Genomic DNA, 14423 nt, shown 5'->3' with positions numbered 1-14423 from the left:
GAAAGAGCAAATGAAGCAGAGGGTGGGTCAGGTTCGCCAGTGTGTGAGTTTCTGCACATGAAGAGTGCAACTGCTGTGGACCTTCATGTAAATGTCTTTTTTTTTTTTTTTTTGTAATATCGTTAAAAAAAAACATCTGTCACTCTTCCAGCACAGTTATTGACTGAAATTAATAGTAGATAGTGGTGACCTCATTACTAAATCCTTACATGACATACACTATTAACTTTGAGTGGTGAGTGGCCACAGCTGGAGACCCATATTTTCTTTTGCAGCGATAAAACCTGGGAAAGCACGTAGTTTGTGAAAAGTCGTCACATGCACGCAGTTGTACACACATTCTTAGGCTTAGAGGACGGGGCCTTAAGGGGGAGCACTGGACCAAAGCAGCTGCCAACGGTCAGTCACGTACAGGGATCATACCGATTTTGGTCAGCATCGTTTGGTGAGCAAGTGTGTGGTGTTATTCTGTGTGATCCATGTGAAAAAATATAATGGAATTTATGCGACATTGTCATATTAGTTCAGCTGGGGGTCACGCTTACCTCGATGCAGTACTGGGGACATCGTCATTGTAGTTGATTAGAGTCACAGTCGTTGCGTGTGTCTGCAGTATCCGCTAGCTAATGCAGCCCCGGTGTATCGCTGTTCAACCTGTCAGATACCTGTGTTAGATTAAATTTACTCTGTACTGAATAATGTGAAAGTAAAATTATGCCATATACTCGAACCAGGTGTTTTCTTTGTGTGTGTGTGTGTGTGTGTGGTAGGGATGGGCACAGATCAGGGTGACAGGGCAGATAGCTGAATCTCACACTTGCACAAAGCACAAAATAGGTCATTATCTTTCAGCACAACATTGTATAGGCCGACTTCATCAGATGTAAAGTGGGCCATAACAAAGGTTTAACAATGTAACACAACTGTAATATAAAAACAAGTTAAATGTTTTCCAAACTTTACACTTATTTCGTTCTGATTGGAAATAAACCACAATTATTTTATGTAGACAGCCATAGTCTTTTTTTAAGGTTTACACGTCTGACAGAACTCTAATGGTGGGTTGCAAAAATGCCAGCAGTCAACTTGATAGAAAATTAATATATATTTTCTACGTCTGTTATTTGTTTCACAGTATAAATCATATTTCTGGACACCCTAAATATGGTTGATTTATACTGTGAAAGATACAAAGTAATATATAGTTCATGATTAGATGGGCCTGTATGTTTAGTGAATATTATTCATCTATCCAGAAAAATATTATGCAGGGTTTTCAAGACAATATCTTTGCCATGTTCAATGTTTGCATCATTGTTCATTCTTTTGTTAAATAGAAAATGCAAGACACCATTTTGTTACCCAGGGTGGTATAGCAATTAATTCATAGTTTATTTAATTAACATAAATCGAATTTTAAGTCTGTTGCAATTGAATGTGTTTTGCAGCTGTTGTAGCGCGAGAAAAAACAATCATTTAGTGATACAATCTGATAAAAACACATGACACTGAAACATAAATATGTCTGAGGTACAGTGCATCGCGTAAGGTTAATATAGTATAACAATGATATCAATGGGTAAATGCGGACAAGTGAACTATGCGTTCTGAATAATATATTTTGCTTACGAGAGAAACACTGCTCGCATGGGACTTTACACACGAGTTGGCTTACAAAAGCATCTAGAAGGACAGAAGAGTCTCGTTTGACAGATTACGCACTCGATTTGCAAATGAAAGCGGCGTGTTTGTCTGAAAACCTACAGAGAGTAAAACACGATTCATCACAATAAAAATGCCAAGGTCTTCAGGGCAAACTGATGATGGCGAACAAACGGAGCGAGCCCTGCGCGCTGATTGGCTGGAAATGACATCATATAGAATTGTACTATTCTTAGCTTCTGGAAACTGGATGACCTCATCTTTTTCCCCCCTCGCGCAGGTATAGACATACAACAACAAATAATGTTAGAGGCGCAGACAGAGCGGAGAGGAGCACGGGAGCACAACTACCGAGAAGAGAGATCAAGGATCTCTTTATAATCAAGCAGATACATATATATATATATATATATATATATATATATACTTCATGCTTTCTCCTGTTTGTTTGTGCTATTTACAACGTTCATCCACTAGATTCGTTGGACTTCTTCAACATTTTTTGATTTCCTACGCACTCTGCTGATCTGTAACGGACTGAACTGGTGAGTACCTGCTTTTAGTTTGTTGTCAATAAGCCTAACTTGTATATTATTACCATTGTTAAATGCAATTCATGAAAACTTTCAATCATTTTAGGGATACCAGTTGGCCTGCTTTTAGGATTCTGTATGTGTTCTTTGTGTCATAGATTCAGGCAGTAATTTTCAGTGTATTTTTTCTCCATAGGTTTCGGGTTATATAAATATATAAAAGAAATATTGAAAAAAAAAATCGAGAGATGGTCTACTACAGGGACAGTCAGTCCGAGCGGCCACCGTTGTCGCGTATTCTGCCGCATCTGTACCTTGGTGCAGAGACTGACGTAACGCAGGTATATTTACAAATTCTCTAACGATTTATCATGTTGCATAATCCTCCCCAATCCATATTAAAATTAAATTTGCTGCATAGTCTATTTGCATATACATTTGCTACAATAGTTTGCTCTCGCCAGTGTTTTGCAGAACATTAAAGTTACTTTCTCACCTTTCACCCGCTATTCGTACCCACAGGATGATTTGTCCGACCGAGGCATCTCGTACGTACTAAGTGTGAGCCGATGTTGCCCACAACCTTCATTTCTACCCCAGTCCCAGTACCTCCGTATCCCAATAGACGACTCCCTGCGGGATGACCTGCTTCCTTGGATCCCTCAGGCGTTGCACTTCATTGGTGAGGGACCCGAAATCCCGTGCTTACATCAGCCTGCATTTGCATCCCAAATGCATTACATCATTAATACTAGCATCCATGCATAGAACTATGACTATGGAAACAGATGCGTTTTGTCTGTCTAAAAAACATAATTTGAGGCTAATTTAAAAAAAAGATCATTTTTATGCATCTGGTAGAAAGTCCTCGGTATACACTATCCCCCAGTTTCACAGACAAGGCTTAAGCCTAGTCCCAGACTAAAGTGTAAGTCTGAGCTGTTTTAACTGAAAGAAACTTGCACTGACTGATCTTAAAATATATCAGTGCCTCTGTTTTGTCTCAAAATGCACACCGGTAATGTTTTTTCTAAGGCACGTTAATAAAAATGACTTAAATGTCCTAATGAAACTATTGCCTAGTCCTGTCTTAGTCTAAGCCGTCTGTGAAACCAGGCCTAAAAGTTTTAAAATGCGTCTCACTGTACAGTATATACAATATTTTTTTTAATTAAAACAAACTGTTTCAGATGGGGCCATGTCACGTGGCTGCTCAGTCCTGGTCCACTGTGCTGCAGGAATCTCTCGGTCTCCAGCACTTGCTGTTGCCTACGTCATGTATAGCCTGAAAATGGATCTGGATCATGCATACAGGTAATGCGCATATGTTGTTTGTTTTAATTCTACTGCCATTTTCTATGAAAAAAAAAAGAGTTAGGAAATTGAGTTGAAGATGAATATTGAATATGAGTTATTAATTTTTTTCATTGTTTTTTTTTGTCTTTTTTTATCGTGAATGCAGATTATTTAAATAAGTTAATTATAGTGCTGTCAAACAATTAATCGCGATTAATCACATCCAAAATAAAAGTTTTTGTTTACTTAATATATGTGTGTGTGCTGTGTATATTTATTATGTATATATAAATACACAAACATGCATGTATATATTTAAGAAAAATATGTTGTTTATACATTTAAAATATTTAAATATAATATCAATTACATGAACATAAATATATACATGGAAATATTTTCAAAATATATACTGTATGTGTGTGTATTTATATATACAGAATAGATATACACAGTATAAACACATATTATGTAAACAAAAACTTTTATTTTGGATGCGATTAATCGTTTGACAGCACTAATTAATTATCACTATCTGATCATTTCTTTAGGTTTGTGAAAGAACGCAGACCTACTATTTCACCGAATTTTAACTTCTTGGGGCAGCTGCAGCTCTTCCAGGGAACGCTGTCTTTAAAGAATAATAACACTAACCTTCAGGTTCAGCAGTCAGTCAAACCGTTGGATAACTGCCTACAGCCCACCAATGAAAAAAACAACAGCAGTTCCACAGTGGCACTGTTAACTAACCTGAACCTTCAGAACAACATGGACAAAAACTGTATTATTAATGGATGTACTGAGGATTCCAAAGCAAACTTGCACTTTGAGAACAAGAACAACCAAATGGAAACTATTCAGAGCCGAGGCCAACGCTATGAGGTAATGAAGCCAGAGTTTACATTATCTCTTTCAGACAAGCTCGGAGCGCTCACTCTCCGCACAAATCCCATAGAGGTACAAAGACCAGTCAAAGTCACATCCCAGACACAGCAGGATGCACCAAAATCCAACCTACCCAAGCCTACTTACCTTCAGATTCCGTCTCTAGAGGAGAAACGCAAAAGCCTTACTCTTTCCCTAACACCAGTGAGTGCAGTTCCTCAGACTCACCAGAAGGGGTCATCAGTGAACAGCTGTGATCTGAGGCAGGGCAGTTCCACAGTTGACCAGACGGGGGCGTTAGATGACCTGGGCAGAGTCAATTTGGAGCCGTCAACATCAGAAACCAGAACAGAACCAAAAGAGGCAAACGGGTTTATCAGTGAGGAAGCTTCGGCTAGACTCAGCATCTCAAAATCACAAAGAAGAAAGAGTAAACTAAACAGCAGTAACCCCAGAGCAAATGTGGAGCTACAAAAAACAAACCAACTGAACCATTCAAGCACAAGATCACACAGGCAGAGCCAGGGACCATGTGGTATCATAACCTCCCCGGAGGAGCATTTCAAGAAAGAGGTTATTGGTGGTGTAGAAGCAGTGGAGGGTATGGTTGGAGACCAGAGCCCCTTGTCTCCGGTAAGTCTAACAGTCAACAAAATACTGGACTGGTGCGAACGCATGCTGCTTGGGGTCCTACTTGGCCCACGTGTTAAACTGGGACAGGCTGCTTTGCCGTACAGATGTTGAAGAGAGACTGGTTGTATGGACTGCGCTATTTAAAAATACAGGTGTAAACAAGGACTGTACACTGTATCTCCCTAATGATCTGAAGGAACTTAAATGAGGACAACGACGCTATCAATGAAAAAGCATATGTGTGATTGTGTGAATTCACTTATTTATTTAATAAAATTGCATGTTCCTCCAAGACTATTTGACAGACTCACGTCATCTGGTGGACTGGTGATATGTGAATAAATGACTGAACGTTTGCAAGCACATAAGCGATTTGTTCTATTATAATGCACAGCCTGCCTGTGACTTTATTTATTGAAATACACTGATAATTGTTATTTATAAAGGGGTATTTTGCAGGTGGAATTTTAACACTATAGCTTGTATTGAAAACAGTGTTCATTAAAGACAATTATTTTATTCTGTCTCATTGTCTCTTTCATTTTAGTGTTACTTTAGCAACTATTTGCTGAATTGTATTATAAGATGTTATTAAAATACAAAATTTTGCTGTGGATTTGAACGCCAGTTGATCAATAGGGCAAAGGTCCTGTGCCCCTTAAAGGAATAGTTCACCCAAAAATTTAAATTTGCTGAAAATTTACATCAGGCCATCCTAGATGTAGACGAGTTTGTTTCTTCAATGGAACAGATTTGGAGAAATTTAGCATTACATCACTTGCTTACAAAGGATCCTCTGCAGTGAATGGGCCCACAAGCAATCCACACGACTCCTGTAAATCAATCAATGTCTTGTGAAGTGAAAACCTGTGTGTTTGTATTAAGTGCTTGATCTGTGCATATTTTTCTCCTGATTCAGGCGAGACATCGTTTTCATTGAAGAAAACAGTATTATGGTTAGCAGTCTCTTATTTTAGTTGGAGCAGCAGTTTTTAGTTAATTTATTACAAACACACAGCTTTTCACTTCATAAGACATTCATTGAAGGACTGGAGTCGTGTGAATTATTGTGATGTTTTTATCAGCTGTTTGGACTGTCATTCTGATGGCACCCATTCACTGCAGAGGATCCATTAGTGAGCAAATTATGTAATGCTACATTTCTCCAAATCTGTTCTGATGAAGAAACAAACTCATCTACATCTCGGATGGCCTGAGAGTACATTTTCAGCTCATGTTTGGGTGAACTATTCCTTTAAGAAAACGTTTAGTAATAAATATACTTATAATGATACATTACGTTTTTTTTTTTTTATCTTGCGGGAATTTATTGCAACCGACTGTAAATGTACTCCCCTTGGTTTAGTCACAATGAAGAGGAGTAACGTTTCCTCAAAAATGTTGGAAAGGCAGACATTAACTGGTGGGTGTTTCTAAAAACATTTTTACTACACAGTTAGTCACATCCTGGGAAGTTTTCGTTTAATACAAGCCAAGTGATCCAGCATCCACATCGATTATCCAAACGTTAAGTTTTTTTATTATTGTTATTATATTAATTATTGTTATTATTATTGCCAAAGTATCACAAAATAATATACAGAAAGAACTTATGCAAATATACATACTTAGTATAGTACTAGGAAGGAAAATTACCGATTGAAGAGTTCAGATGCAAAAGCCTCTATAGAAATAAGTGCCGTCTGAAATTTTCTTCTAAAATTAGCATTTTTATCAGGTTCCTGTTTAGATTCAGTAATTTTACTTTAATGGCAATGTATAGGTCCTTTTCTATACCATTAAAGTGAAAGAATAACTGAACATAAATATAGGAGCCTGATAAAAATTGTCATTTTAGATGAAAATGTAGATGGCACTTAGAGGCTTTTGCATCTTAACTCTTCAATTATAAAATAAATAAGATACAAAACATTACATCTGGACAAACGTCTCATTTCAAGTTAAAAAATGAACAATGAATGCTGAATGAACGCTCTATGTAAACATCTACTTTAACGCAGACAAACCAGGCCCTGCCTTGGCCAAATATGGGAAAGACCACGCTCGAATTACGCATTTATCATAGCCTGCCTCCTATTGCGGAAATGCAAGCGTAGTAACAGCAGAATCGTTAATCGAATCATGTGCATCAGCCAATTAGAACTCGCCGAGGCTCACCGATAACGAAATCATGCGTTCGATGAGAAAAAATAACGACGAAAGCCACGCCCATTTCAGGCGTACGGATGATACACACTCAGAGACGAAAAAAGTTGCCCCTGGTCATGAAAAAAAAGCTATCGGAAGCAAGAGCGAGTCCAGAAATCACCAAGAAAAATCCAGAGGGCGGACATCCTGGAATTCGCTTTTTATCTCCCTAAGAAAGATGGTTGTATCGCTTGTAAAAAGGGAGAATTTGTAGGCTATTAAAGTTGTCAGAGTATTCGCTGGTTGGCAGTGGACTAACGTTAAGTTGTCTGACTTTCGAGTCGCTAACTTTCCACCAGAAGGCTAATTTACCCAAGGCGGCTGCGGAAGAAAGGTAATCGGCGATCATTGTCCAGACCATCACGGTATTTGTTTTATTTCCTATTTAGAATTATCAATCTGCAAATGCTATTGTTCTGTACAGATTGAACCATAGAGATTGGATTATGATACATACTCGCCCAAAATCTGTAACTTTGTAGCCTTCTGTAGAGGTTTATCAACGATGCCAGGCCTTGTACGGTCTTAAATATGTATGCTCGATGGAGCAACATTATTCCATTTAAAACCATTTTAGTCGAGTAAGAAGACGTGATTAGTTTTTTGCTTGTTTGTTTGTTTTTGTGTATAACCAAATGTTTCATATTTGCAGGAGTAGGATGATGTCAACTGAAGAAAGATATAAGTTGGTGGTCGTGGGCGGTGGAGGTGTGGGGAAAAGCGCCCTCACCATTCAGTTCATTCAGGTACATTCATTGCATTTGTTAGGAATTTAATATAAAATATAGATGTATTTATGGCGTAATATTGGGCAAATGCGCTGTGGGAAAGTATTACTGTGGGTGTGTTGCAAGAGTTGTGTGAAGTTCAGAGTGCAGTGGGCTTTCCTTTGCATGTTCCTTCATGTTAAAGCCCTTGTTGAGGAGTTGGTGAACAACCAAAATTATTTGTTTTCTTTCACAGTCGTACTTTGTGTCGGACTATGACCCAACCATTGAAGACTCGTACACTAAAATATGCACTGTGGATGGAAAGGAGACACGATTAGACAGTAAGTTGGAATTAATGTGTTTTTATAGGAAGGATTGAGTGTTAAAAAGCTCCACAGGTTCCCTCGGAAGGGAGATTTTGGTCAGAGTTGCATCAGTATGATTCATTACTGACTACGGGTTCCTGCCCAGGTTTTGTTTTGACTTGCTGTCAGTACGACATCATGCCAGCTGTGCTTAAAGCAAGGTTTAAAGCAAAAATGTTTTGTGTGGATGAGCTCATCTTGCATATTCCCCTCTATTCATTTGTGTTATTGTGTCGTTCACCTATTCATTAGTCCTCGACACAGCAGGACAAGAAGAGTTTGGAGCGATGAGAGAGCAGTACATGCGCTCCGGAGAGGGTTTCTTATTGGTGTTTGCTCTTAATGACAGTGGCAGGTAGGTGTTTTCCAGAGTGTGTTTGTGTCTGTGTGTGCGAGAGGAAGGGGAATAGATAGTTCCTAACCTTGCTGTGTGACGAGAACAGAGAGTGTGTATGTGGCTGTGTTTGTTTTAAAAAAGAAAACCACAGAATGTGTTTGTGATGAGAATAAGAGTGCAGACTATGAGTGCTCATGTTTTCAGATGAACCTCAACCGATGAACTGAGCCTATTTGAATGGCAAGTAGAACTGTAGAGGTTTCTTACAGATTTGAATTAGACTATATTTTCCAGATTTTCCATGCAAATATTTGTACAGTTGTAAACTGCAATCAATTATTCTGCCTCCGGAGTTAAGAAGATTTTTTCTTCTTCAGTGAAATTTTTTATTTTCAGTTTAGTTTTAGTTCGTTTTCTGTTTCATTGTTCGTTTACATTTTTTTGTTGTTGTTTTGTGTGCGTGTTTGTATTTTAGGACTGAAATAATGTGTTAACTGGTCAATTAAAAAATATATATATTTAATGCTGTTAAAATTCTTAGCACAGTCTAGTGACATTTTTATGTTTAATTAAAATATTTTAGAATATAGCATGTTATCAAACCTTAAACTAGAACTGATTTGTTTAAATTTAATTTGACATTTGTTTTAGTTTTAGTTTTTGAATCATCAGTTTTCCTAGTTGTTTTTCATTATCTAGTATTTTTTATTTCAGTTCAGGAAAATATTTCAATATTTCATGTAATTTTTGTTAGCAGTTATAACACTCATAAAATAGATTTTTAATATTTGTCTATTGCAAATTAAATTTACAGGCTACTATCCAAGATGAGTTCAATTATAATGACATTCTATGAACTCTGTATTATTTTGTATTACTTTTGTCTTCGTAGAGCAAAAACTTGTCATTCTAATAAACACTTTCTATCTGTTTCAGTTATGATGAAATTCAGAAATTTCACACTCAGATATTGCGGGTGAAGGATCAAGATGATTTTCCTATGGTTCTTGTTGGCAACAAATCAGATCTTGACCAGCTGAGAGTGGTAACGTGTTACACAAATGATTGAAGTTTTAATGAAAAACCCTAAATAGGCTGCCAATTCATATGAATATGTTGTTCAAATAGATCTCAAGAGATGAGGCCATGTCATTTGCCCGAGAAAACAGGATCCACTATATGGAATCGTCAGCTAAGAACCGCCACAATGTGGATGAAGCCTTCGTGGAGGTTGTGCGAGCAATAAGGTATTTGGAATAGAGGAGCACTCTTATGAGATTGACAACGTAGTGCATTTGTGATAAACTTGCATTACCGTCTTTCTTCAGGAAGTTTCAGGAGACAGAAAGTCCACCGCTCCCCGCTAATCATGCGAGGAAGCAGAAGAGTGGTGGCTGTCCCTGCACCCTGCTCTGACTGCCCCTCTGCACTGTTGCCTAGGAGACCGAAGCCCTCACTCTCACGCCTGGTGCCTTATATGTCTACACAGTGTGTGTGTGTGTGTGTGTGTGTGTGTGTGTGTGTGTGTGTGTGTATGACACTGTATGCATCAGTGTTTTATTGGCTTTTACAGTATGTATGAATTGGTTTTCAAGAAGAAACTAGACTATAAAATAAGAGCGAACCGTGAATCTGTTGGAAAGAGGGAGTTCTTGTTTCATCCACATGTTTTATTTATTTTTTTTTTTTTTTTTTACCACTGAGGTAGTGAACAGTAGCAACAATGCATATTTAAACAACCACATAAGCAATCATAGGCTGTGCTGACAGAACTTCTGATGGTTCTTATGTCATCTGTATGTCATATATTGGGTTACTGACTCAAAAAGATAAGTTGGAAAGTATTTTATTGGCCCAGAGCTCTGTTCAGCCTGTCTTCTCTTGGGAGATTCATTTAGTCAGTGAAACTGCACTGAAATGGCTGCTTTAGTCTATACCTTGCTTCCCGTCAGTGGCAAAAAATATATTCAGCCAGCTTGTTTTCATTTATCTCTTCCTGGTAAAGCAATGTGGAATGACTAAGACATGATGTGATTTTAATAACGTGAGTATTTTTAGTGTAGACAGTAGTGTCGAAACAATGGGTCCAGTATCTGAAATGCTAGTATTCTTACAAACCAAAGGCTATAATGTACATGTTTGCACACCTAGCTTTGTCATCGTGAATAGTTTTCTAATGTAGTTTAACACTAAAAATGGACAAATTGTGTGGTTTTATTGTGGGATTATTTTGATCCGTTTCTTTTTAGTTTTGATTTGATGTGTTTTTGAAGGTACTTCTATTTGTGCATATATGCAGAATAAGGCAGTCTGTCTCCAGGTTCACATGATATTGTGACATGCTTGTGATTTTTGCACCTTTATTCGTAGACCGTGATAAAAAAGCGATACAGAGGAATTGCCAAATAAATGTACTAACAAAGCATGGTATTAATCAGTGTTGTAAGGGAATGAGTCACTCTGTAAATAGGTAGAAGGCCTAGTTTAGGGTGAGAAAAAACAAGACTAGGTGCTTTTCCTTTTCACACTATAGCCGTTCTTATGGTATACTCGTCTCTAGAGGGAGTTGCTACACAGCCTTTAATAAAGGGACATGGTTTTTTTTTTTTTCAAACTCTGGCAAAATCTGTTGTAGATCAGGTTTGTCAGCCACAAATAAGAACAAAGCACTATTTAATTTGCATTGTTAACAGAATTACACAATATGGTAACAGGATGATTCTCATTCTTATTTCAATATCATTTCGTGTCTTAAGTCTGATTATTTCAGTTTTTTTATTTAAGCTATGTTCTTGTTGGCTCTGGAGAAATATCAGACACCATTTTTCTTCCAGTTTTGTATCTAAATCTAACAATATTCTTTTGTACACAATTAAAATATGTCTAAACCGTTTCATGTAAGAATTTATGGATGACTGATTTATTGGGTGAATCATTTTAAAAGTATTCAAAACGGTTTTCACACATACCATTGTTGGATTTGGCTTCAGATGCTGAGGAATGAGGAAATAATGATTAAAGTAATAACATTTAATTATAAACTTTATTCATTACGAATGACTAAAGTATAAATAAATTAATGCTTTGTATTTTTTCCTACTGACTATTTAGCTTCATATAAATTTTATTAATCTCTATTTGTAATTAACACTCTCTATTCTTATTGGCCCATAACAATCAGATAAGAGTCGAGAACTACCCTGCGCATTACAAGCAATTGTTGCTAAATGATTCCCACATGTGAGGTGAGGAAAAATGTTAATCGCTGGGAGGGAATCAAACCGCAGTGAGATTCTGAATTCACAGAAGAAACCAGCATGATGTGGTTTACTCACAGAATTTGAGTGTAGTGGTAACGCACGTTTTAACGCGATAATATAAGACAAATATCAGGTCTATAGGACTGACTTTCGTAACTTCATTAAAAGCTGTTGTCAGGTCGGCTCTTGCTAAGAAGAAAAGGGGTCCAATTCATAACTATCCTTGAAAAGGAAGGCTGATCCAATCAAGGCGCCTGTTGAAACCGGAAGCTGTTGAAGGTGCACGGGGGAGCGTTGTTTGTTTGTTTGTTTGTTTTAAATGACAGAAGATGAATGACATTTTTGAACATTAAACTGCGATATATATAGCACTGAAACTTACTAATACTAATGATTTTTCGTCATGGAGGTTCCGTCACATCCCACTGCCACTCCTACAAATGCTCACGGCTGTGAACTGTTGTCAAACTGGTATGTCTCGTACGCGATGTTATAATGTCGCTGTGAATGAGAACACAGTCGATTTATGGAAGAATTTAAATTAAAAGCATCGAATATGTGAATACCTTGTATTCGTACTTTTTATCCATAGCCATACTAATTTACAGCACCAAGGCAGGAAATCTCTGGAGAAATCTGAAAGTATTTTTCATCCAAAGTTTCCTTGTTCGGAGCACAAAAGAGTGTCAAGGTAAGCAGGCGGTGACCAATGTCGTTTTTCTTTAGTCGCAGCCACGCAGGTGCAGTAGTTTTGCTTTCTTTCTGCTGTCGTGCGTTTTGTGGTGCAGCTTGTTTTCAAAATTAATGGGCAGATATGCACTGTTACTCTACTTACTTAAAAATACTAAAATAAATATTCAGTCATTCCTTCGCGTTGCCACAATTTTGTCAATGTGTGTTTGATCTAAGTTGCAGTGTTGAAAATACGATATTAAACTGATATTTTATGTAGCCTATATGTAGGCCTATAACTCTTTTTCTTAATATATAAAGATTAATGTTTGATTTTGATTAAGTGCAATGACCGATAGAGGACGATATTGTAAAAGCATTTTCCTTCTAATTCTGGAGAATATTTTTGTGACGAATTCTTTAGAGTTATATATTTCCTCCATATGGATTAATCAAACTATAGCCTGTTAATCTTTGTAATATTCTTAATATTGGTTTGAACAGGTACAATGCTGGGGTTTCCAGCGATAGGTTTCAGCTTGCTTTTCCTGCTGCATCTTGTTTGGGGCAGAGTGATCTACAGTGGAAATGATGGTAATAATGAAAAGCTGAACACTTTTTAATAGCCAGTGTTTGAAATTCTTTGGGTTTATCTTCTATTGTTGCTAATAAGTTAGTATTATGGTGTGTTTTTTGGATGCAACTCATTATGCTCAAATCAAAGACTTAGACCTTTGCACAATCTCACATTGGCCAATCACTTACATTGGCCTTTAGGTGTATTGTAAACATTGGTACGTTTCATACCTTTAATGCAACATAATTAATTTGTTTGTTTTATTTATTAAATTTAATTATTTGCATTTTTAACTGTCTTTATCGTTAGCTGCCATTTCATTACATTCCTATATACTGCGCTGTTCTTTCTGTTTGTAAAAAGACACGACTGAATGTATATTTGTGGTGAATAGCTGATTCTCATTATGATTCATATTCTCTTGTGTTCCTCAGTGTTCCTAGAAGAGAAGTCAGCAGGTTCGTTTCTCTCCCGTAAACTGTTGTATAACAGTTGGGATTTTGAGGTAGTGGTGCCTGACGATCTACAGAGAAAATGCATGGAGGAAATATGCTCATATGAAGAGGCCAGAGAGGTGTTTGAAGATGACAGAAAGATGGTGAGAGAAAAAAAAAAAAAAAAAAAAAAAAAAGAGTATACAAGAAAATGTGAACACAACAGAAGCCTGTTATAGCCATGTTTATGTATACTTACTTGGTGCTATTTATTTTGTTTTCCAACAGGCTAATTTTTGGAAAACCTATGTCAGCAGTCACGGTAAGGTTGTTCTTTTTCATTAAGGTTTCATTTGATATTTTGTAGATATAGTTTAAGATATGTACATCAAACATTTGGATTAAATTGTCAAATAAAACCGACAACGTAATGCCTCATAGCACTGAAGCAAGCAGCCTTCACTCTTAAAAATAAAGGTTCTTTATTTGCATCTATGGTTCCATGAAGAAACTTTAACATCCATGGAAACTTTCCATTCCACAAAAGGTTCTTTATAGTGGAAAAATTTTATTTTAGATTTTTAAAGTCTTTAATGAACTGTTCACAGAAATGTTTTCTGGGGAACCAAAAATGGTGGTTCTATGGCTCTGCTTTTGGAACCTTTATTTTTAAGAGTGTTGTCTAGCTGTCGTCATAGTATAAGAAAATACAAACTACAAATATTCTTAGTGGCCAGTATTTTCAATGTTTTATCCAAAAAGGAAAAATGGGATCACTAAATAAACAATTAAAATGTGTATTTGTTGAGTATGATGAACTGCTTGTTGTTTTTTTTTTTTTTTTTAAAGAA

The 14423-nt window shown here is 36.9% G+C and overlaps 3 protein-coding genes across 4 annotated transcripts; all 3 read left to right on the top strand.

The window, feature by feature from the left end:
* The first annotated feature begins 1877 nt into the window (after nt 1–1877).
* On the top strand, nt 1878–5535 carry LOC107689670 (dual specificity protein phosphatase 16-like). The gene is made up of 5 exons (XM_016487787.1): nt 1878–2207; nt 2392–2536; nt 2718–2877; nt 3386–3509; nt 4043–5535. Exons 2-5 carry the CDS (start codon nt 2444–2446, stop codon nt 5118–5120), a joined length of 1455 nt encoding a protein of 484 aa, XP_016343273.1. The 5' UTR covers nt 1878–2207; nt 2392–2443; the 3' UTR covers nt 5121–5535.
* Nucleotides 5536–7272: 1737 nt separating this feature from the next.
* rras (RAS related) lies at nt 7273–10129 on the top strand. 2 transcript variants are annotated; one of them, XM_016487785.1, is made up of 7 exons: nt 7273–7551; nt 7870–7963; nt 8181–8268; nt 8545–8647; nt 9566–9674; nt 9758–9876; nt 9958–10129. In XM_016487785.1, the coding sequence occupies exons 2-7, from the start codon at nt 7877–7879 to the stop codon at nt 10043–10045; spliced, it is 594 nt and encodes a 197-aa protein (XP_016343271.1). In that variant the 5' UTR covers nt 7273–7551; nt 7870–7876; the 3' UTR covers nt 10046–10129. The 2 variants fall into 2 exon arrangements, with proteins under 2 accessions (XP_016343271.1, XP_016343269.1); XM_016487783.1 differs by having other exon boundaries at nt 7273–7582.
* A 1756-nt stretch (nt 10130–11885) lies between these two features.
* LOC107689669 (coagulation factor X-like) lies at nt 11886–14007 on the top strand. Its single transcript, XM_016487786.1, has 6 exons — nt 11886–12168; nt 12299–12360; nt 12482–12580; nt 13066–13155; nt 13573–13736; nt 13861–14007. The coding sequence occupies exons 2-6, from the start codon at nt 12330–12332 to the stop codon at nt 13915–13917; spliced, it is 441 nt and encodes a 146-aa protein (XP_016343272.1). The 5' UTR covers nt 11886–12168; nt 12299–12329; the 3' UTR covers nt 13918–14007.
* Nucleotides 14008–14423: the final 416 nt, after the last annotated feature.

Source organism: Sinocyclocheilus anshuiensis, unplaced genomic scaffold (assembly GCF_001515605.1).
Source record: "Sinocyclocheilus anshuiensis isolate Anshui unplaced genomic scaffold, SAMN03320099.WGS_v1.1 scaffold813, whole genome shotgun sequence".
Taxonomy (NCBI): Eukaryota; Metazoa; Chordata; class Actinopteri; order Cypriniformes; family Cyprinidae; genus Sinocyclocheilus; species Sinocyclocheilus anshuiensis.
This window is presented reverse-complemented; position numbering and strand designations above follow the sequence as displayed.